The sequence below is a fragment of the Mus musculus genome, chromosome 6, assembly GCF_000001635.26.
Source record: "Mus musculus strain C57BL/6J chromosome 6, GRCm38.p6 C57BL/6J".
Classification (NCBI taxonomy): domain Eukaryota; kingdom Metazoa; phylum Chordata; class Mammalia; order Rodentia; family Muridae; genus Mus; species Mus musculus.
The window spans coordinates 142,287,603-142,312,649 of NC_000072.6; the positions used below are offsets into that span (position 1 = coordinate 142,287,603).

A 25,047-nucleotide genomic window follows, 5' to 3' on the forward strand; every position below is an offset into this window, starting at 1 on the left:
AGGGATTGACAGCATTGGTCCAATCACATCTTCCTTTAGTAACCATGGAAACACAATGCTAAAGTAGTCCATGCTAGTAGAGACCTGCTACTGCACCTCAACACATACATTAAAAACTAAAATTCCCATTGCTTTAAACAGGTGCATATGTTCACTAACTGCTTGCTCGCCTCTCTGCCAACTCACAAAGGACACTCGGCCATAGATGGCTTTGTCAACACAGAGTTTTAATAAGGAGATCTAAGTAAGCTGGTTCTTGAGGCATCAGTGTTGCTTTGTAAATTCTTATTTTGATATAACCAAAACACTTATCATTAACATTTTAGCTTTAACACTGATCAATACCAAATACATGATATGCTACTTATATTCCAGTCATTGCCCCTTGTACTAATAATTCTCCTCTTAATTTTCAGAAAACAATTAATTACACTTATTTATTGGGAGGTTTGTGTGTGCATGCGTGTGTGTGTGTGTGTGTGTGTGTGTTTTTGTGTGTTCTCAGGATTTGACTCAGGTCTTCATGTATGTTAGCAAGTCATTATTGTCTACGGAGCCCAGCCTCTTTTTAGGTTTGTTAATATTTCCCAAGACCCAATGCACTCTAAACACTGCTTTTATGTGACTCTCTGTACTTTCTTCAGATAAGAAGTAATAACTCAGCCTTTTCTAGGGAAGAGGGAGATTCTTGACCATTTACAGAGAATATCATAGGGCTGAAGAGATGTCTCATTGGTTAAGAGCACTTGCTGATCTCCCCAGAACACACATCAGATGGTTCTGAAGCACCTCTAACTCCAGCTGCAGGAGATCCAACACCCTCTTTCAGCCTCCATTGGCATGAACACACTTGTGGCAGACACAAAGACATACATACTTAAATTTGTAGTAAGAATTTTCTAAGAATGTCAGCTTTTCAAAACTCCTGTCGATACAAATATATCCAAAGTCCCATGAAAAGGGACAAATATGGCACAGTTTGAGTGGGAATCCTATTTGAATGATTTGATGTCTTCCCAAAGTGGGAAGACTCGAGATATCCCTTTGTTCCAGTATTAGTAAGCTGAGCTTTGATTATGTGGTTTGTGTAGACCTCCCAATTCTATCACTATCAAGATAGTGATTTCCCATTTGTTTCATGGGATGTTTGTATGGAGTTCTATAGATCATACAGTCTCTTGTCTATCTTGATTCACTAGTTTTCACTTCAAGTGAAAATTTAAAAATTCATTCAGTTGTATTAAATGCAGAAGATGGATTTCTGTGGTAGGATAGGGTTTTCCCTTATCTCCCAATATAGACTAGTTTAAGACACAAACGTTCATATTTTTATTCAATTTAGTGGATTACAGTCTAATCCCTTGATCATTGCAGTCATTACTTTTCCCATTTCTGAGACAAAATATCTGACAGAAGCAATATGAGGCAGAAGATTTTTGGCTCAGACCTTGAGCATGTCGTCCATTATGGCGGGGAGGTGGTAGAAAAACTGAGAGGTGGCTGTCTCATTGCATCCACTGTCAGGAAGCAGAGATGGGTGTTCATGCTCAGCTTACTTTCTCCTTTCACTCAGTCTGGAAAACCCTAGTCCATAGGATGGTGACTACCACCCATGTCCTTTCCATGACCATTGAGCATTCATGATGTGTCCCACAGATACATGGGAGGGTGTGCCTGTGTGTGTGTGTGTGTGTGTGTGTGTGTGTGTGTGTGTGTGTGTGTGTTCACACATGCACATGCATGTGAGGGTCTATTCATGTTGAGAATCTTCCTTGATTATTCTCTACCTTGTTCACTGAGGCAAATTCTCTCATGTGAATCCCACCACAAGTCTAGCTTGCCAGTTTACCAAGGGAATCCTCTGTCTCCAGGGACTATCTGCCACCACACCTGTCCTACTTTTACACAGTGCTGAAAATTCGCACTCCAGTCTGCATGGTTGCCTGGCAAGCCCTAATCTACTGAGTCGTGTCCTCAGTCCAGCGGTAATAATTGTTTAAAATGACGAGGCCAGTGGAAATGCAAACATCATGGGATTCTTAATTAGAGTGTCAGAGAGAACTCGCTGAAGTGGAAAACCTCCTCAGTGCTGGTGACTCAACGGTGCTTTCCGGGCTGTGATGGCTTTTCAGGCTAAACAAAGGTTTTCCAAACAGGCCTTCTGGAAATTTTGGAAACATTTTTATAGTTAGCATTTGACAAGCTTGTGTGCTTACATTACACCCTTAGTTAGGAACAGGAAGAGAGGACGATTGGCACTCAGCTCACTTCCTCGTGTTTTATTCTGTTCTGCAATACATTCAGGGTGTGCCTTCCCTCATTTATCAGTTTCGGAGACACGCCTCTGTACGGCCACACTTGACTTTATACATAGGTAAACAAACATTGATTGTAATCTAAACACCATAAGGCAATGCTTCAGTTTCATCTATTCTAAGCTACATTTCCTGGGTCAATGGTTTCTGGAAACCTACAAGGAAGTAGCCTTGTAGCCTCTTGTGAGGGACATTTGTTAAGAGTTCGCAAAGCCACAAATACTTCCCTTCTGCAACCCTGTTGAAGGTAACACTGTTATATGAGAAGCAATAAGTCAACAAAGATGAATACCTGAAAACAAGGCAAATTGATCCAGCACAGATGGCAGTGAAGAGGATAAATGCACGTTAAAATAAAAACAACAAAATTCTTCTGAAACATGCAAAAGTCATTTCTGAAAAAAGTTTATAGGGAGCTATCAACATTCTATAAATATGACACTACAAAGAATTAATGTCAGGACACTGAACAGAGTGTCATCTCCAGTTCATCAAGAAATTGTAAAACAGCTCCCTAAAAGGCATTTTTTTAATTGCCCTTTCTTGCTTCTTTTTTTAAAATATTTTTATTAGGTATTTCCTTCATTTACATTTCCAATGCTATCCCAAAAGTCCCCCCACACCATCCCCCCTCATTCCCCTACCCACCCACTCCCACTTCTTCGACTTGGCGTCCCCTGTACTGAGGCATATAAAGTTTGCAAGACCAATGGGCCTCTTTCCAGTGATGGTCGACTAGGCCATTTTCTGATACTTATGCAGCTAGAGACACAAGTTTCGGGGGGTACTGGTTAGTTCATATTGTTGTACCACCTATAGGGTTGCAGATCCCTTTAGCTCCTTGGGTACTTTCTCTAGCTCCTCCATTGGGGGTCCTGTGATCCATCAAATAGCTGACTGTGAGCATCCACTTCTGTGTTTGCCAGGCACAGGCATAGCCTCATAAGAGACAGCTATATCAGGGTTCTTTCAGCAAAATCTTGCTAGTATATATAATGGTGTCAGAGTTTAGAGGCTGATTATGGGATGGGTCCCCAGGTTTGGCAGTCTCTAGATGGTCCATCCTTCCGTATCAGCTCCAAACTTCGTCTCTGTAACTCCTTTCATGGGTGTTTTGTTCCCAATTCTAAGAAGGGGCAAAGTGTCCACATTTTGGTCTTCATTCTTCTTGAGTTCCATGTGTTTTGCAAATTGTATCTTATATCTTGGGTATTCTAAGTTTCTGGGCTAATATCCACTTATCAGTGAGTACATATCATGTGAGTTCTTTTGTGGTTGGGTTACCTCACTCAGGATGATGCCCTCCAGGTCCATTCATTTGCCTAGGAATTTCATAAATTCATTGTTTTTAATAGCTGAGTAGTACTGAATTGTGTAAATGTACCACATTTTCTGTATCCATTCCTCTTTTGAGGGACATCTGGGTTCTTTCCAGCTTCTTGCTATTATAAATAAGGCTGCTATGAACATAGTGGAGCATGTGTCCTTCTTACCAGTTGGAACATCTTCTGGATATATGTCCAGGAGAGGTATTGTGGAATCTTCCGGTAGTACTATGTCCAATTTTCTGGGGAACCACCAGACTGATTTCCAGAGTGGTTGTAAAAGCTTGCAATCCTACCAACAATGGAGGAGTGTTCCTCTTTCTCTACATCCTGGCCAGCATCTCCTGTCATCTGAATTTTTGATCTTAGCCATTCTGACTGGTGTGAGGTGGAATCTCAGGGTTGTTTTGATTTGCATTTCCCTGATGATTAAGGATGCTGAACATTTTTTCAGTTGCTTCTCAGCCATTCGGTATTCCTCAGGTGAGAATTCTTTGTTCACCTCTGAGCCCCATTTTTAATGGGGTTATTTGATTTTCTGGAGTCCACCTTCTTGAGTTCTTTATATATATATATTGGATATTAGTCCCCTATCTGATTTAGAATAGGTAAAGATCCTTTCCCAATCTGTTGTTGGCCTTTTGTCTTATTGATGGTGTCTTTTGCCTTACAGAAGTTTTGAAATTTTATGAGGTCCAATTTGTCCATTCTCAATCTTACAGCACAAGCCATTGCTGTTCTATTCAGGAATTTTTCTCCTGTGCCAATATCTTCGAGGCTTTTCTCCACTTCTCCTCTATAAGTTTCACTGTCTCTGGTTTTATGTGGAGTTCCTTGATCTAATTAGACTTGACCTTAGTACAAGGAGATAAGAATGGATCAATTTGCATTCTTCTACATGATAACCGCCAGTTGTGCCAGCACCATTTGTTGAAAATGCTGTCTTTTTTCCACTGGATGGTTGTAGCTCCCTTGTCAAAGATCAAGTGACCATAGGTGTGTGGGTTCATTTCTGGGTCTTCAACTCTATTCCATTGGTCTACTTGTCTGTTGCCATACCAGTACCATGCCGGTTTTTTTTTTTTTTATCACAGTTGCTCTATAGTACAGCTTTAGGTCAGGCATGGTGATTCCACCAGAGATTCTTTTATCCTTGAGAAGATTTTTTGCTATCCTAGGTTTATGTGTTATTCCAGATGAATTTGCAGATTGCTCTTTCTAATTCGTTGAAGAATTGAGTTGGAATTTTGATGGGGATTGCGTTGAATCTGTAGATTGCTTTTGGCAAGATAGCCATTTTTACTATATTGATGCTACCAATCCATGAGCATGGGAGATCTTTCCATCTTCTGAGATCTTCTTTAATTTCTTTCTTCAGAGACTTGAAGTTCTTATCATACAGATCTTCCACTTCCTTAGAGTCATGCCAAGGTATTTTATGTTATTTGTGACTATTGAGAAGGGTGTTGTTTCCCTAATTTCTTTCTCAGCCTGTTTATCCTTTGTGTAGAGAAATGCCATTGACTTGTTTGAGTTAATTTTATATCCAGCTACTTCACCGAAGCTGTTTATCGGGTTTAGGAGTTCTCTGGTGGAATATTTAGGGTCACTTATATATAGTATCATATCATCTGCAAAAAGTGATATTTTGACTTCTTCCTTTCCAATTTGTATCCCCATCATCTTCTTTTGTTGTCGAATTGCTCTGGCTAGGACTTCAAGTACAATGTTGAATAGGTAGGGAGAAAGTGGGCAGCCTTGTCTAGTCCCTGATTTTAGTGGGATTGCTTTCACCTTCTCACCATTGACTTTGATGTTGGCTACTGGTTTGCTGTAGATTGCTTTTATCATGTTTAGGTATGGGCCTTGAATTCCTGATCTATCCAAGACTTTTATCATAAATGGGTGTTGGATATTGTCAAATGCTTTCTCCGCATCTAATGAGATGATCATGTGGTTTTTGTCTTTGAATTTGTTTATATAGTGGATTACGTTGATGGATTTCTGTATACTAAACCATCCCTGCATCTCTGGAATGAAACCTACTTGGTCATGATGGAAGATTGTTTTGATGTGTTCTTGGATTCAGTTACTGAGAATTTTATTGAGCATTTTTGCATCAATATTCATAAGGAAATTTGGTCTGAAGTTCTCTATCTTTGTTGGGTCTTTCTGTGGTTTAGGTATCAGAGAAATTGTGTCTTCATAGAATGAATTGGGTAGAGTACCTTCTGCTTCTATTTTGTGGAATAATTTGGTAAGAACTGGAAATAGATCTTCTTTGAAGGTCTGATAAACTCTGCACTAAACCCATCTGGTCTTGGGCTTTTTTTGGTTGGGAGACTATTAATGACTGCTTCTATTTCTTTCAGGCATATAGGACTGTTTAGATCATTAACCTGATCCTGATTTAACTTTGGTACCTGGTATCTGTCTAGAAATTTGTCCATTTCATCCAGGTTTTCCACTTTTGTTAAGTATAGCCTTTTATAGAAGGATCTGATGGCATTTTGGATTTCTTCGGGATCTGTTGTTATGTCTCCCTTTTCATTTCTGATTTTGTAAATTAGGATGCTGTCCCTGTGCCCTCTAGTGAGTCTGGCTAAGGGTTTATCTATCTTGTTGATTTCCTCAAAGAACCAGCTCCTCTTTGGTTGATTCTTTGAATAGTTCTTCTTGTTTCCATTTGGTTGATTTCACCCCTGAGTTTGATCATTTCCTGCCATCTACTCTTCTTGGCTGTGTCTCCGACAGAGTGGCCAAACAAATAACCATGGTGCTAATTGGCATGGCCAAAGGCTTCATTTCCCCAAGTTTTTGCAAAAGACTTAACCATGACTCACCAGTACAGATTAACATAAGTAAATGATGCTTTACATTTATTACTAACCAGGCCATAATTATGAATTCATGGAAATTCATCTGCTTTCAACTTCATCTCCACAATAGCTGAAAGGGTTAGACATCATAGCAAATAGATGAAACTTACTCAGACTCTTTTTTAAAAAAAAAAATCCCATTGGACTTACCAGTATGCTGCTTTCCTTTCCTCTGGATGACATTGTCTGTGTACCTGATGTTATTTTAAGTAAAACAACTCCAAAATACCAATTTTGGGAGGCTCAAGTTCTCTGTGCATTTCTGTAAGGAAGCACTCAGAACTTTCTATCAAAAATCTACTTTAGAATGTGAAGATGATCTGTCAGTGAAATCTGTCAATCATCAACTATCAGTATTAAGCCAGCTGATCTGGCTGGGTGGACTAATTCAGTGCAGGACCCTCTGCCTAGGAATAGTGATATGCACAGTGAATGGGGTCATACATTATCAATTGACAACTACAAAAGAAAAATCCACACAGACATACATAATTCCACACACAAGCCAACTCAATGGACACTATTTTTTCTCTTCTCTCAGATGATTCTATATTGTGTCAAGTTGACAAAGCTTAACCATGACACTTGCATAAGCTATAGAGATGAGTTATATGTCCTTCTCTACACATAGTAAGACCCTGTCACACAGGAAGAAAGAGAGAGAGAGAGAGAGAGAGAGAGAGAGAGAGAGAGAGAGAGAGAGAGGGAGAGGGAGAGGGAGAGGGAGAGGGAGAGGGAGAGGGAGAGGGAGAGGGAAAGGGAAAGGGAAAGGGAAAGGGAAAGGGAAAGGGAAAGGGAAAGGGAAAGGGAAAGGGAAAGGAAAGGAAAGGAAAGGAAAGGAAAGGAAAGGAAAGGAAAGGAAAGGAAAGGAAAGGAAAGGAAAGGAAAGGAAAGAAAGAAGAAGAGAAGGGAAGGGAAGGGAAGGGAAGGGAAGGGAAGGGAAGGGAAGGGAAGGGAAGGGAAGGGAAGGGAAGGGAAGGGAAGGGAAGGGAAGGGAAAAGAAGAGAAGGGAAGGGAAATGGGTCAAACATATTCCCTTGCAGAGGAGTAACATCACTGGATTTTGATAAAATTATTACTGAACACTTAGAATTGATACCTCCATAAACAAATACATGTATTTTCAAAGTTTAGGTAAGTTTCACTCACCAAATGACTGATGGACTAAAATATTATATGCACTGACTTTGGGGAACATCAGTCAAACTGAAGAATACACAGCTTCACTCACAAACCCCCACAGATCCCTAATGGGTCAGAAAATCTCTGGGGCCTGAGACTATATACCCCTCCATTTAAGCCATTGTCCAAAGCCTTCCCTACCAATCTCTACCTGTCAACAAGATCTCCTCATAGTAAATTCTTACTAATTCATTGCTACCACCAACTTTTTAGTTTTGTGTTTCTTCCAAGCAGATACATATCTTAATAGTGGTTCTTTAGGTGTTTATTCTTTTTAAGATTAAAAGTACCTGTTCGTATCTGTACAGAATTATAACACACACAATGCAAAGAGGTAAGTATATTAAGTCTAAAGAACTTTTTGGAATATTTCATGAAATATTATAACTTCCTACTCAAATGAATACCACAGAAAACAATTTAAGTAAGAGAAATAAAATGAGCAAATTAATCAGACTCACTCCATGCAAGACTCATTAAGATTTTGCCCCTATATTCAGGACAACCTCCCTACTCCATGTTCATATAAACCTAAAGATACAGTTTATTTCTGGGATGTTCATGGGGGAGAGTCCCACAGTTCCCCAAGCTCTAGCCAGTAGAGAGATTTAGCTTTGGGCTGCTGGGCTGCACTGGCTTCACAGGTTGGCTGACTCTAGCTGAAATGGTCACTCGAGCATCCCTGACTACATGCTATCCTAGGCTGAAATGCCCTTAGGATGATTTCATTGTCACTCTCTCCATTAGTATCTGCTGAAGCCTCTACACCAGCTAGACCTGAGGGTTTATCCAGTGGGAACTTAATCCACCTCACCTCTAAGTCACCTCTCCAACCCTTATTCAGTTCAGTGTCTGAAACAAAAGAGATGCTGGGGGGCTGAGGCTATCACTCAGTGGTGGAGGGAGCCTAGTGTTCAGGGAACCTTCGGTTCAATCCCATCTTGGGAAGGCTCAAGTTTATATACTTAAAATGCAGGTTTTCCACTCTGATGATAAATATAGCCCAAAATACATCAGATGAAAATTCATAGGCCAAGAATAAAGAAAAGATCAAAAGGGTTTCTACAGAGTTTTATAAAATTCACACAGTATAATCAGGAACTACTTCTCTCTATAAGGACACCACTTTTCTTTTTAGACATACCAGTGGTTAAGCTGGTATGGCTAGTTAAGTGGTTATAGCTGACATATAATGTCTTCAAGAGTAAAAATAAAAAGTATATGCTACCTATCATACATAAGGATACACTTTTAGGCAAGTGAACTTAAACTAAAACCCAGGAGTGGCATTTGCAATACAAGCACTTTGGAGATGAGGCAAGATTAAGAGTTCAAGGTCATCCTCGACTATGGAGTTGAATACCAGACTGGGCAACATGAGGCTGCATGTCAGAACAATATGGAATCTCTTAAATGGAATAAGGATATGATTAGAAACAGAAGACCATGAATTTTCCTGTGCTCTTTCTCTTAGAAAGCTGTTGTAGGACAAACTCCATTTAAATAAGGTATCAGGGGCTGAGGAGACAACTCAGTCAGTAAAGAGCTTGAGTCACACAAGAACCTGCCTTTAGGACCTCTATAAACTGTAGGGAGTGATGGTATGTCCATCATATCCCTGAACTAGAGAAGCTGAAAATCGACGCCCTTGCCAGCCATAGTAGCTTAACTGATGAGTTCCAGGTCAATGATAGCTTCTGTATCAGTGAAGACAACTTAGCCCTTCTAAGGCTGACTCCTGAGGTTGTCCTCAGGCCGCTACATAAAGGCACTCAAGAGACTGGAGGCCCCAGGGAGTTTGGAGGTCAGGTGGGGAGGGGGGCAACCACGTGGAGATGGGGGGGGCTGGGGAGGAGGTGTGGAATGTGGAGCAATGGGAGAGTGGTTAGGGGCAGGGAATGGAATATGGAGTGTAAAAAATAAATTAATTTTAAAAAAAACACTTAAACGTGAACACATACAGTCAACCAACTACTCAATGAACCAATCAATCAATAATGATTAAACGATATGTGCCTATGTAAAATGAGGTGTCTGTCTAATTCCTGATAAATAAATCTTTAGACAGAAAGATTTGGTGTTCTGCATATCTTTATGAATGACGTTTGCTTTCCTTTAAAGATGTACATTGTTTCTTTACCCGTAGAGATTCTCATACATGCATACAAATGTGCCTTGAACAAATTCAACCCCGTTCTTCCCTCCAGCTGCTCCCAGAATGCTCTGTACTTCACACACTCCCTCCAAATTCCCTGTAGATTTTTTTTTAAATCTGAGTCCAGTTATTTTTTCCTTTTATGTACTTTTTATAGTAATTGAATAATGCAGTTTATTGTATGGGTTTTTTATTGACTTGTTTAAATTAATTTACTTTTTACACTCTGTATTCCATTCCCCACCCCACTCCCCATCCACCCTCCGACTGCTCCACATCCCATACCTCCTCTCCACCCACCCCCTTCTCCATGTGGATGCCCCCAACCCTCAACCCACCTGACCTTTAAACTCCCTGGGGCCTCCAGGCTCTTGAGGGTTAGGTGCATCATTTCAGAAGGAACACATACCAGGAAGTTCTCTACTGTATGTGTGTTGGGGGCCCCATATCAGCTGGTGTGTGCTGTCTGTTTAGTAGTCCAGTGTTTGAGAGATGTCGGGGGTCCAGTTTATGTACTTTTTAAAAACAGTTCTTACTGTGGTATGATAAAATGTTTCTGAGTATCCATGACACTGAGAAAATGGATCATTTGCCCTTGGCTATGACTTCTCCATTTCCCTAGCATTCTCTTTGCATATAAATACACTTTATTGTTATTCCTAATTACTATCTTTTAAAAAGTCACTTCCTTACTGTCAGACTTAATTGTTCAAAAATTCACTTGTATCTCACAAAAAAAAAAATGAAACTCTAAACGCCTACGGCCCCTGATGCGCCATCACCCACACAAAGGCACTCAGTATGTGGTCTACTAATATTTACCTAAGTGTTAATGTGTTGATGGCCCACCTGCTCCATCTGCCAATGAAACCCTTTCATCTACAGGATGGACATTAATGACAGTCTCTCTGGTGACAGAGCTAAGCAAGTTGAAGGATATATAAGAGCCAGCTTGCTAATTGCCAAGTCGTGCATGCAGACTTGGGCTGTAGTTCCTGAAGCTTCAGGCTGTCAAAGCATTTTCTGATATTGCTGCCTCGGACCACTGAAAGGTAAAGGATACCCTGTGCTTGGGAAGATAATACTTAGTAAAAGAAAACAATCTTTGTGTTACCTGTAGGACGCACGCATTTCAGGAAAAAGAGTAAAAGAATAGTGTATGGTAATAGAAATTCTCAGGTTGTTTTACAAAGAAAATTGAACATTTGGTACTATTTCAAAGGTGTTGAGCATCAGTAAAAAAAAAAAAAAGGAAAAATAACAGAGATCTTTGTAAAATACATTTTAAACTTTCTTTGATGGTTCCAATTTACACTTGCATCAATCAGAACAGAAAGAGGTAGCTTGATTTCTGTGGGTTTTTTTTTTTTCTTTTCAGGGATCTTGAGAAATGATGTGCATCTCCAAACTGCCAGCTGTCCTCCTCATCCTCTCTGTGGCACTGAACCACTTGAGAGCTACACCTGTCAGAAGGTTGGTGACCTGAAGATTTCTACTTCTTTTGAAAAATGTGGGGAAATCAGAATTCTGCACTGCTATGTAAACCATTCCATTTCTAAGCAAATCCTGGCTATGAGAAGTACTTAAAGCTAAGTGGTTTCATAACCCTGTGTTCTTTAAGGACAAGGTCAGCAACTAAGGATTGATGTTTAATAGACAGGCATGCTTAGAGACGTCTGCCTGAACATGTTTTAGGACATACAGGGGCAAACCCAGGGTGGGGTGGTGGGGCAACTGAAACACGGACATCCACACTGAGTGACTGCAGTACTAAAAGAAACTGAAGGAATTCCATCAACAAAAATTTTAAAAAAATGTTTTTATATCAGTTGGAATTCTGGTGGATACTAACAGGTTCTTCTCCCTCTTCCAGAGGGTCTGTAAGTATATTTTACTTTAAAAAAATAGGAAGCAAATGAATGATTTTAAGAAGTTAAATTTCAAAATTAGTTTTAAAGTCATTCGAAAGTCATTCCATACTGTGACATTACAGAGTTATAAGAAGTTATTTTTACATCAGAAAATGACTTTTGAGCCCCTGTGGATATAAATTAGTGAAACCTGAAATGTTTGTAATGTGTAGACTATACATACTTATAATTTCTGAGGAAGGTTTGTTGGAAATTTCAAAGGTAAATAAAGAAAACTAAATGGTAGTTTGAAGAAATCTAAGGTAATTTAAGACAGCTGACAGAATAATAGTAATTACAACCTTCAAATGGAAGCCACTTAAAACTGTAATTTTCCATCTATTTAAAAGATTCCTGAGTCCAAATCTCTGAATCTCATTTAAATAAGGTAATGAGAATTTGTGCCTAAATCAATTTGCTCCATATATTCATAAAAGAACAAACTTAGGCACTCGTTGATAGCATGAAGAATTAATTTTCCTTTTGAAAAGGAATGTAATTTAAGTCTCTCATTAGAATTACCGTCATCATCTCTTTATTTTCCCTGGTGTATTTGTTCTTGGGTGAATGTCTGTGTCAATGTGCATGCATACATTTCTACATCATTTTTATGACTAATACCAGGAATTATCAGAAAATGGTTTTTGTCATTTCAAGAGTTACCTGGTTTCACTGGGTGTTCTCAGAACTAACTGTAATTTTCAATTGGCTTATTTTATGGTTAAAAATAACCGTAAAAGCAATATGAAATTTCTGATAAGCAGAACAATTGAATGATTATGGGAAATTCAATAGCATAACAAATGTGTCTGGTAGTAATTTGTATCATTCTTCTTGTACATACAGAGATTTGCTCAGTACCCCTAGCAGGTGTGTCTGTGGATGATCTTTTACTCCAAAATAGAATAATTTACAGCATTACTGTCTGACACCTTATTTTCTGTGTTTTCTTATAATCATTTATCTTGTACATGCTAACAAGATGTCTTTAATATGTCTCAACGCACATCTTTGCATCAGTGACTTTTTGGTGATGGGGATACACATATACATGCTCATGTGTATTTGGATCACTGGGAGCTCCCAGGAATGTCTGCATACCTCTAAATATGAATGTTAATGTAGGCAAGTCCTTAAGAAAAATGCCTAGAGTAGGGTTATCATTTCTTGCACTAGCTGGTTCACCCTTTCCCAGCATCCTAACAATTATTTTTGAAGAGTCTTTGGCATGCTCACATCACCTTTAGGTAGGAGCTTCCCTTGGGGAGCAATTTCATGTCTATAAAACAAGCTTAAGAGTTCTTGATGAGTCTTTCATGAGGAGTAGTGCTCCTTTCATTAACTCAATGTTTTATTTAGAATAACTTAAGATGCTGTTATTTCCCTCTAGTCAGTCGGCACAGTCCAGTCCCACAACTTGCCTGTAAAGAACTCTATACTATGCCCCCATCACTGCCAAGAGCATCTTCAAACAGAGATTACACTGCAGGAATAGTTCATGATGTCTACTATCTTATATCTATCTGTCTGTCTACCTATCTATCTATCTATCTATCTATCTATCTATCTATCTATCTATCAGTTTTCCAATTCACAGAGCAACTTCTAATCCTAGCTGCAGTTTGGGAAATGCCATCCTTATTTAAAATTTTATATCTGGTGTTTGGAAACATTGCCAAAACTCTTTAAACATTAAGTATTTTCTTGTATAATATGGTTTCAAAGACAAGACAATATTATTGAGACCAAAAATATAGGTCCTCCCTAGAGTGTGGTGGCACACACTTTTAATCCCTGAACTATAGAGAGAAAGCAGGAAGATGATGCTGGCCTGAGATTTACAAATGGGAACTTGCTTCAAAAATGAACAAATTAAAACAAACCTCTGTGGCCTGTCCCACAATGGGCTTCTTCTAGCTACTGCCTACTTCTTTATTGTGTATTTATACTAAACAGAGAACCAAGTCACTTGATGCTGCTGAAGAGATTTCTGTAATTGGAGGTACCAGGGTGAGAAAGAAAAACAATTTAAATCTTTCATATAAAATATTTAGACTTAGGACACCTCTACACAGAGGCGATAATGAGTCAAAACTTCCTCCATGAAGTCCTCACAGGGAGACACCTATTGCACTGACTCCCCAGTGGTGTGATATCTGCTGTGGGCAAGTAATAGTTAAACCCAGAACTTATTCCTCTCCACTGTACATGCATCCAAACCTCAACAGTATTTTCATTTTTATGAATCTGAAAATGAAAACACTTCCTAACCAAGACAGTAGAGAGTGTTCTTATTTTATATCTACTTACAATTCCATTTTGAAAGTACATTGACAAAGTTTTTACTTCTGAAATATCTTTCAAAGCTCTGAGTCTTAAAAGATTGGTCCTTAACCCATGGTACTTAGAGAAGGCAGTAGAAACTTCGAAACAGTGAGGGCAGAATTGGGGTTTTGGGTCACTGGTCTTGTGCCTTCAAAGGAGGTTTGGGGAACAGTTTTTTCCACTTCTGTTTTGCTTGCTTACTGGTTGCTTACTGGTTGCCAGCAATTACCAGCTTGCTTCTTCTCACAACTACCTACTGTGTCCACAGCATCCACAATAATGGCCAAATGAACCCTCCAGAACTCTTAGCCTAAATGGCTTTCCTGTCTTTAATTTGATTCATTTCAGGTGCTCTTATACTAGCAGAAAGCTGACCAACAGAGACATTAGCTATTCCAAGAATGTAGAGAGGAAATGAGTAAATGACTCAAATAAAGGTCCGAATCTGGGTGGAATGAATGGTACAGAGCTATAAACCCAACACTTAGGAGAAGTGGGATAAACACAAGTTAGAAGCTACCCTGGCTTACATGGAAAGGTCAAGGCCAGCCTGGGCACTGTAGCTAGTCTCAAACATAAGTAAATGCGTAAGTAAATAAGCTAAATTCCAAATGAGCTTTAAATCCTGGTTATAATTTCTGAGTTATGCTGCTATTCTTATTCAGTTGTTTAGGGGCTAAAAAATGTGATGAGCTTTAAAACCCTTGACATAGAAAGACTCCAGCTGTCACAGTTAACCTAGCCCTACAATGAAGATTTTGGGAAGCAGCAGTCTACATATTCATGCCAAGGACTCCCATGTAGCAGAGTGCTGGGACAGTGATCAATTCATTCCTCCTGTGATTTTACAGCATAGACTCTATAGTAACTTTTAAATAACCTTTTAATCACCTAACATTGCCTGCCTTTCATAGTGTTTCTACACTTTTCATTGTAATACGAACACTCAATGTGAGATCTGCTCTCACAACAAAAGTTTAAGCATGCAAATCTTTTTTACTGCGGGCCAACTGCTGACCAGAGAGCTTGAGAACATCTTCACCTCACTGCCTATTGGTTAGTAACCTGCTATGTGTGCATGCGCATTCGATGGCCAACACCACTTCCTGTTTATTCACAAATGTGACTGTGTGAGATGCCTCATGCGTTCACTCAGTATGTATCTTCCTGTACCTGAGCTATCTCTGCACAGTGTCTTCAGTGTTGCACACTGCAGAGTTCCCTTATGGCATCTTTGCACCGATATTTTAATTGAGTAAGCTCAAGAACCCTATCAAAAATACTGTTTACTTTTAAATAACAGAAAATAAGTCCATCAACAAGACTCAGAAGATGATAAGACAAAGAGTTTATTATTATAAGAATTAATGCCAAGAATCCAAGAGCTACTCCTTGTACTGCGAACCGCAATGCTAATTCCGGTGAAGGGTGTTGTGTGATTTTTGTAGCCAGAAATTGATCCTTCTGCATGTTCTAGCTATCTGTAACACAGATGTTTGCAAACGAAAGCACTGAGTGACTATTATAGAAATTCTCCCTGTCATTGACTATGTACACTGGTGAAGGTAACATGGCTGCCTCTCAACCTGGTTCTTCTTCCTTATTTGTTCAGTGGTAGCAACCCTCAGATGGACAAACGGAAGTGCAACACGGCCACGTGTGCCACACAACGCCTGGCAAACTTTTTGGTTCGTTCCAGCAACAACCTTGGTCCAGTCCTCCCACCAACCAACGTGGGATCGAATACATATGGCAAGAGGAATGCGGCAGGGGATCCAAATAGGGAATCCTTGGATTTCTTACTCGTTTAAAGTCAATGTACTTCTGCAGCACTTAATACTTTATGTGTAAATGCTCTGGTGATTTCCTGAATATTAACAGTACCTTTTTCATTCCCCCCTCAGTGAGAATGCACAATGTGCTTGTGCTTGATGACTGTGTGTGTAAATTCTCATGCTAAGAATTGCTTTAAACTGAGTATTGATCAAGTTCAGAGTGAAGTCAATGTCTCTAATCACACATGTTCTTGCTATACATTTATATTTTAGGGACACTTAAAATTTCTGTTTTTACCTTGTACCTCTATGACTCAAGTTTAACAATAAAGAAGACCATGGGATGATGAAACTTGACAAGTCGTTAACAACTAATAGTACATTTCTGATTCTAGACAATGGGAAAACAAGCATTCTAAATACCTGCTCAGATGGTATTTCAAAATCAATTAGCAAAATCTTATTCTTATTTAACTAAAATATTTTAATTCTATATTTTATTTTTCTTGTTGGTAGTAAGAGGCCGTTTTTTTTATTACATATTTTCCTCAATTACATTTCCAATGCTATCCCAAAAGTCCCCCATACCCTCCCCCCCCCCCACTTTCCTACCCACTCATTCCCTTTTTTTTTTTTTTTTTGGCCCTGGCATTCCCCTGTACTGGGGCATATACAGTTTGCGTGTCCAATGGGCCTCTCTTTCCAGTGATGGCCGACTAGGCCATCTTTTGATACATATGCAGCTAGAGTCAAGAGCTCCGGGGTACTGGTTAGTTCATAATGTTGTTCCACCTATAGGGTTTCAGATCCCTTTAGCTCCTTGGGTACTTTCTCTAGCTCCTCCATTGGGAGCCCTGTGATCCATCCAATAGCTGACTGTGAGCATCAAGATATAAGATACAATTTGCTAAACACATGAAACTCAAGAAGAATGAAGACTGAAGTGTGGACACTATGCCCCTCCTTAGAATTGGGAACAAAACACCCATGGAAGGAGTTACAGAGACAAAGTTTGGAGCTGAGACGAAAGGATGGACCATGTAGAGACTGCCATATCCAGGGATCCACCCCATAATCAGCTTCCAAACGCTGACACCATTGCATACACTAGCAAGATTTTATCAAAAAGACCCAGATGTAGCTGTCTCTTGTGAGACTATGTCGGGGCCTAGCAAACACAGAAGAGGCCGTTTTTAAGGATAAAAGTTGCTTGTGTCCACGAGGGGCTTATTGTGTGTGTGTGTGTGTGTGTGTGTGTGTGTGTGTGTGTGTGTGTGTGTTTCTGTAGAAAGCTTTATTGACATGTTTATACTGCTGAAGAAGCTTTCCGCAAAACTCAAACATAATTTTCAAAAGGATCCTGTCTTCTATTCTGCATGCCTTCAATTAAGAGACCACACAGATTTGTGGAAACCAAACCTGTATGTCAACTTATTCTCTTGGTTCAGTCACGGAAGAATGGAAGAATGGTGTGACTGTATAAATCAGTGTTATAATCCACATGCTTTTCCATGACTGTAATTGGAACCATTGGAAATAACATTAATGCACACAAATGTCTATAATAGTAACATACCATTCTTCAAACTGAGGTCTCACTATGGAACCCTGACTGTAGCCCAGGCTAGCCTCCAGCTCAGAAATCTGCCTGCCTGTGCATCACAAATGCATAGATCTATAAACTAAATCAATAACATTTCAAAAAATAAATAAATGAGAAGAGAATAGAAAGAAAGAGTGAACCAGTGCTGGAGAGATGGCTCAGCAGTTCTGAGTTGCTGCTCATGCAGAGGACTCAAGCACCTGTAGCCCAACCCAAGAGTTTAGGACAGCCCCTTACATCCTCTATGGGCATCTGCACTAATACACATCTACATATTAAAAATACTAAAATATATTATTTTTTAAAGAAAGAAATAAGTATAATATCCAGGTACATTTATATTTTCATTATCTGTGTCATTATTAATCCTATAAAACCCTTTGAGATTGGTACACTTCTGAAATAATGTCAATGAGCTGACTCATGCAAAATCATGTAACTGAAAGAATTAGGTCCTGAGCCTAATACCCTGACCCTATGACCCAGGCAATCTGTCTATTTTACATTCAAGCAAAAATACTTGTCTTCCCCTTCTAGTGTGCATCATAGCTTCTCCTATACGGAGCAGTGCCTGAAAAGTCTCTTTTTGAGTTGACTCCTAAGTTGACAAACAACAAACTTGGCATTGAGAATAATGGTCTTTGCTTCAAACACTATGATAGAGGTTTTTTGTTTGTTTGTTTGTTTGTTTGTTTGTTTTGTTTTGTTTTTAATCTTATATTTCAGAACCCAAATGAGAAAAAAAAGTTTGAAAAAAAAACAGTTAATCTAACTTCTAACTTGAAAGATATTTCTAACATTGAAAGATTGTTCATAACATATATTTTTTTTTCTTCCAAACTTTCAATGATTTGAATGCTATAATATTATTATTATTCAGTATATGTCTGTACATGTGTGTGATGTGTTTGGTGGATGTGAGGGGGCGTGCGTGCACTCACACATGCTAAAGCACATGTGTAGTGTCAGAGTACAATGCTGGTGTCAGTCTCCATCAACTGCCTTGTGTGAGACTGGTCCTTTTGTTTGCTGGTACCCTAGATGAAGATAACAGGCTTCCATCGAGTCTTCTCCTCCTCTGCCCATCTCACCATAGGAGTTCTCGGATTACAGAAGCTACTGCCCATCTCTACATGGGTCCAAAGGATTCACACTCAGGTCTTCATATTATGTGCCAAGTGATTTACACACTGAGCCGTGTCTATGGCACTTGTATTCATCTTCCTGCCAAGACTGTTGTTTCTGTGTTTGGGAATTTGATAAGTGAGTAAGCCCAGAGTGGTCAGTTCCTCAAGGACTTTCCCATGGGATCTCAGGTCACATGTTCATCACAGCTACTCCTGGGTGTTGGGCATCTGACTTCTGTCCATTTTGTACCTCATGCAGCACACCTCCACCCCTGGCTATGTATTCTGGTCACTCACAACAGCTTCTTTCACCACTGGGATGTGCTCAGTTCTCTGCAAATGGTACATACTCTGTGTGTGGAACCTTTCCCAATCCACTCATCTTTCCTCTGATTTCTGGGATATCCACTTTACTTTTGTGACACCAGTTTGTTCAAACATTCCCTCAGTCCCTGATAGCTTCCTTTTGTATTTGATACTATCATGGTGATAATGACCTCGAAACTATCTTGGAGAAACACACAGTTCCTAACTTATATTTTGGTGACCATACCCAGTTGTTGTCTGCCTGTCTGACCTGTAAGCTTCCTGAGGTCAGAGTTATAGGGGTGCTGTCTATCATCTTCACACTATTTAAGTTGTTTATTTTTTTAAAAAACAGAGTGTTAGGTGCATATACGTGGAATTGCTGTCATCTGTGAATGACCAAGTGCAACAGGCTTTGGGATAAGAATAATTATGTACAGTGCAGCGAAGATTTAAAAAAACGTAGCATTTAAATTCTCTTTATAAAAATTTATTAAAGAGTAGTACTAACATAAAGTACCTGACACGCCTGTTGTGTCTAATTAGCCCTGACTAATTTAGCCATGCTGACTGTACCTAAGCCAGGGGTAAGGTGACTTGATATTACAGAATATACTTCTGCTGTTAAAAGGCAGAACTTGAAAAGTAGGAAAGAGAAATATAATAAAGGTCAGCAGTCTAATTGGTCATTAAAAAAAAGAGTTAGAGAAAGCCTCCGAGGTAAACAAAGAGAAATAACTCAACAACCATCCACCCACATGCTGATAGGGTACATGCTACTAGATCTCTTCCTGCTCCAAGAGCCAAGGGACACAAAAAAGTCTGTACTGCACAACCACATCTAGAATTACAAAACTTCGACACAGCCATGTAAGCTCTGCAAGTCCACTGTCTTCCCTGTGAGAATGTCCTGCTGTTCCCTAGAACAAAGGCTAGGATCCCTGGGGACTGCCTTGAAAATCCTCTTATAAGCAGATTAGACGAGAATAAGGAAGATCCAAAGCCCTCAATGGATAGAACTTCAGTTGGTGGGAATTTTACCCCATGCCTTGGTTACTTCTTACTGTGGTAAAGTTCCCTGACATAAGACACTAGGGGAGAATGTGCTTGTTTTGGTTTACATCTCCAGAGTACAGTCAGTCCATCGTGGCGGGGACATCAGGCTGCCAGAGGAAAGCAGCTGGAAGGAGGGGACCACAGTAGGAAGGAGACAGAGAGCAATGAAGCTTATGCTCGGCTCCCTTTCTCCTGTCTCTGTAGTCTAAGATCCCATCTTAGTCAAGGTTTCTATTGCTGTGGTGAACTCATACCCAAAAACAACTTGGGGAAGGAGTTTGTCTCAGTTACTCTTCCACATCACTGTCCATCGCTGAAGGAAATCAGGGCAGGAGCCTGTAGGCAGGAGCTGATGCAGAGGCCGTGGAAGCTGCTATATATTGGCTTGTTTATCATGGCTTGCTCAGCCTGCTTTCTTATAGAACCTAGAACCACCTGCCCAGGGATGGCCCTACCCACAATGGGCTGGGTCCTCCCCATCCACTACTAATTTAAAAAATGCTCTATAGTTGGATGTTATGAAGGCATTTTCTCAGTTGAGGTTTCATCCTTTCAGATGACCCTGGATTGTGTCAAGTTAATCTAAAAACCTAACCAGCACACCATCCAAGGAGTTTGGATGGGTCTTCCCACTTCAGTTAACGTAATCAATATAACCCCCTACAGCATATAGAAGTTTATATCCCAGGTCATTCCAGATCTCATTAAGTTGATGATTAAGACTATCATACCAGCCGGGCGTGGTGGCACACGCCTTTAATCCCAGCACTCGGGAGGCAGAGGCAGGCGGATTTCTGAGTTCGAGGCCAGCCTGGTCTACAAAGTGAGCTCCAGGACAGCCAGGGCTATACAGAGAAACCCTGTCTCGAAAAACAAAACAAAACAAAAAAAAACAAACAAACAAACAAAAAAAAAGATTATCATACCACATACATAACAAACTGTTAACAAATTAAACTTATTTTAAATTAACTCCATAAGCAGAAAGTATAAAAAGGAAATTAAGTCCAGTGTATGTGTTTTTGTGTGTGTGTATTTCTATACAGGGATATGTAGGTAGGCAAGTAGATAGGTAGGTAGGTAGGTAGGTAGGTAGGTAGATAGATAGATAGATAGATAGATAGATAGATAGATAGATAGATAGATAGATAGATAAATAGATAGATAGATAGATTCTACATGTGACAGAAAACATATGATGACTCCTATAACTGGGCAGTTTTTGAAATTTATTTTGTGCTGGATATGATGATTCACACCTGTTACCACAGTGCTTGGGAGGCTGAGGCAGGAGCATGGTTCAAATCCAGCCTGAGTTCTTCAGAAATAGTTCTGTCAACACAAAACAAAACTAAGGAATTTGCTTGGAGGGTTAAGGATTAATTTCTGTACATTGAAGGGTTTTTAAATTCAGGAGTCTTTAATTCAACAACAACAAAACAAAACCTTTACAGAGGAAATTCTTACCAAGTAGTAATTGAAGTTAGTTAGCAACTAGCTAAGAGCAAAGCCCTAGGGGAATGGATAGGTATAATGTAGAGGATAAATGATGGGGAAAGGGTCCAGGGGAGCTGAAAGGCCAAGAAGGAAGTACTAGAGACAGACATCAAGGAGTCCTGGCTACTGCCCAGTGCCTCTGAACAGTCTCTGGGCTCTGCACACATTCACAACCATTTTCTGTCACATAAAGAGGCATGACTCAGACTCAAATCCTCTCTTCCACTTTGAATTTGAAGATCTAAAATGCTAACCCTAGGGGTTGGGTGCAGATGATCTGCCAGGACTGACAGGGAAAAGACAATCAAGGAAAATTCATTTCTCTAAGGCTTCCTCAGGCAGTGTTGGAGTATTCAGCTGTGCCTAGAATTTCTGCATGCCTTTCCAGAATAGTTCCTAAAGAATTACCACAGAAAGGTGAACTGGCTATAAATCTAGGCCAGTCCTTTAGGTATTAAAAAAAAAAAAAACAGTCTGGGTCTATAGTTTTATCTAATATTGAGTTTATTATTTACAAACAAGATTCTACCTAAGTATATTTAGTTTCCTGAGTGTTATAGTGAAAATCAGTTTTTGTATTAAGATGCTAAAGAGTCAAATACTAATAAAACTTTGGAAGTAATAATAGTTGGTGCTGGCCAGGAGCAGAGACCTGGCACTGAACCTGATCCTACACAGCACACACACCAGTTGCAGCTCCACTCCCCAGGATCACGGGATCACGGGATCACAGGATCACAGGATCACAGGATCACAGGATCACAGGATCACAGGATCACAGGATCACAGGATCACAGAAAGGACAGGCCCCATCCAGAGAAAGGGAGGCCAGATAACACCAGAGATAACCAGATGGCAAGAGGCAAGAATAAGAACATAAGCAACAGAAACCAATTTGATTTGGCAACATCAGAACCCAGTTCTCCCACAACAGCAAGTCCTGAATACCCAAACACACCCTTAAACACACAGGCTAAACTTTCCTTTCATGAAGATGATAGAGGACTTTAAGAAGGACATAAATAACTCCCTTAAAGAATTACAGAAGAATGCAAGTAAACAAGTAGAATCCCTTAAACAGGAAACACACAGATCCCTTAAAGAAATACAGGACAATGCAACCAAACAGGTGAAGGAATTGAACAAAACCATTCAGGATCTTAAAATGGAAGTAGAATCATCAAAGAAAACTCAAAGGGAGACATCCCTGGAGATGGAAAACCTAAGAAAGAGATCAGGAGTCACAGATGCAAGCATCACCAACAGAATACAAGAGATAGAAGAGAGAATCTCAGTGGCAGAAAATACAATACAAGACATAGACAAACAGTCAAGGAAAATACAAAAAGCAAAAAACTCCTATTTCAAAACATTCAAGAAATACAGGACACAATGAAAAGACCCAACCTGAGAATAGTAGGTAAAGAAGAGAGTGAAGATTCCCAACTCAAAGGGCCTGCAAGTATCTTCAACAAAAATTATAGAAGAAAACTTTCCTAACCTAAAAAAAGAAATGCCCATAAACATACAAGAAGCCTACAGAACACCAAACAGATGAGACAAGAAAAGAAATTCCTCTAGTCATATGATAATTAAAACACCAAGTGCACAGAACAAAGAAAAATATTGAAAAGGGTAAGGAAAAAAGGTCAAGTAATATATAAAGGCAGACCTATCAGAATTACACCATACCTCTCACCAGAGACTATAAAAGCCACAAGATCCTGAGCAGATGTCATACAGACCCTAAGAGAACAAAAATGCTAGCCCAGGCTACTATACCCAGTAAAACTCTCAATTACCATAGATGGAGAAACCAAAGTATTCCAAAACAAAACCATATTTAAACAATATCTTTCTACTAATCCAGCCCTACAGAGAATAATAGAAGGAAAAGTCCAACATAAGAAAGGAAACTACACCCAAGAAAAGGAAGAAATTAATCTTTTCACAACAAACCCAAAAGAAGAAAAAAAACACACACAAACATAATCCCAATTCTCGCACCAAAAATAAAAGGAAGCAATTATTGGTCCCTAATATCTCTCAACACCAATGGACTCAATTCCCCAATAAAAAGACATAGGCTAACAGATTAGACATGTAAACAGGCTCCAACATTTTGCTGCATACAGCAGATGCACCTCAGAGCCAAAGTCAAACATTCCCTCGAAGTAAAACGATGGGATAAATTTTTCCCAGAAAATGATCCCAAGAAACAAGCTGGAGTAGTCATCTTAATATCCAACAAAATAGACTGCCAACCAAAAGTTATCAAACAAGATAGCGAATGTCACACATACTGATCAAAGGAATAAGTCCACCAGGATGAACTCTGAATTCTGAACCTCTATGACCCAAATGTAAGGGCACCCACATATGTAAAAGAAATGCTACTAAAGTTCAAAACATGCATTGAACCTCACCCAATAATAGTAGGAGATTTCAACACCCCACTCTCACCAATGGATAGATCATGGGAACAGAAATTAAACATAGATAGACACAGCAAAACTAAAAGACGTTACGAACCAAATGGTAGATATTTAACACATATCTACAGAACATTTTACCCTAAAACAAAAGAATATACCTTCTTCTCAGCACCTCACGGTAACTTCTCAAAAATCGACCATATACTCGGACACAAAACAAACCTCAACAGATACAAGAAGATTGAATTAATTCCATGCATTCTATCAGACCACCACAGACCAAGGCTGGTCTTCAATAGCAACATAAATAACAGAAAGCCCACATAAAAGCTGAACAGCTATCTACTCAATGATAACGTGGTCAAGGAAGAAATAAAGAATTTAAAGACTTTTTAGAATTCAATGAAAATAAAGGCACAACATACCCAAACATATGGGACACAATGAAAGCAGTCCTAAGAGGAAAACTCATAGCTCTGAGTGCCTCCAAAAGGAAACTGGAGTGAGCATACACTAGCAGCTTAACAGCACACCTGAAAGTTCTAGAACAAGAAGAAGCAAATTCCAAGAGGAGTAGACGGCAGAAAATAATCAAACTTAGGGCTAAAATCAACCAAGTGGAAACAAAAAGAACTATACAAAGAGTCAACCTGGTTGGTTCTTTGAGAAAAATCAACAAAATAGATAAACCCTTAGCCAGACTAACCAGAGGGCACAGAAACAGCATCCTAATTAACAAAATCAGAAATGAAAAGGGAGATATAACAACAGAAGCTGAGGAAATCCAAAAAATCATCAGATCCTACTCAAAGGCTATACTCATCAAAACTAGAAAACCTGGATGGAATGGACAATTTTCTAGACATATACCAAGGTACCAAAGTTAAATCAGGATCAGATAAACCATCTAAACAACCCCAAGGAAATAGATGCAGTCATTAAACGTCTCCCAACCAAAAAAAAAAAAAAAAAAGTCAAGGGTCAGATGGTTTTAGGTTTTAGGAAAGAATTCTATCAGACCTTCAAAGAAGATCTAATACCAATACTCCTCAAATTATTCCATAAAATAGAAACAGAAGAAACACTTTCCAATTCTATGAAACCAGTTACACTGATAACTAAACCACAAAAAAGACCCAACAAAGAGAACTACAGAT

The 25,047-nt window shown here is 39.4% G+C and overlaps 2 protein-coding genes across 2 annotated transcripts in view; one reads left to right on the top strand and one right to left on the bottom strand.

The window, feature by feature from the left end:
* Slco1a5 (solute carrier organic anion transporter family, member 1a5) overlaps window positions 1-25,047 on the bottom strand; it is an 88,755-nt gene that overhangs the window by 53,376 nt on the left and 10,332 nt on the right. The window lies entirely within an intron of this gene.
* Window positions 10,823-16,218, top strand: Iapp (islet amyloid polypeptide). Its single transcript, NM_010491.2, has 3 exons — window positions 10,823-10,908; window positions 11,235-11,329; window positions 15,704-16,218. Exons 2-3 carry the CDS (start codon window positions 11,247-11,249, stop codon window positions 15,900-15,902), a joined length of 282 nt encoding a protein of 93 aa, NP_034621.1. The 5' UTR covers window positions 10,823-10,908; window positions 11,235-11,246; the 3' UTR covers window positions 15,903-16,218.

Bases quoted from the DNA above. Each gene is read 5' to 3' on its own strand.
- Iapp (NM_010491.2), top strand. From the start codon at position 11,247: ATGATGTGCATCTCCAAACTGCCAGCTGTCCTCCTCATCCTCTCTGTG. The intron at 11,330-15,703 runs GTTGGTGACCTG...TTATTTGTTCAG, and splicing joins AGAGCTACACCTGTCAGAAG to TGGTAGCAACCCTCAGATGG.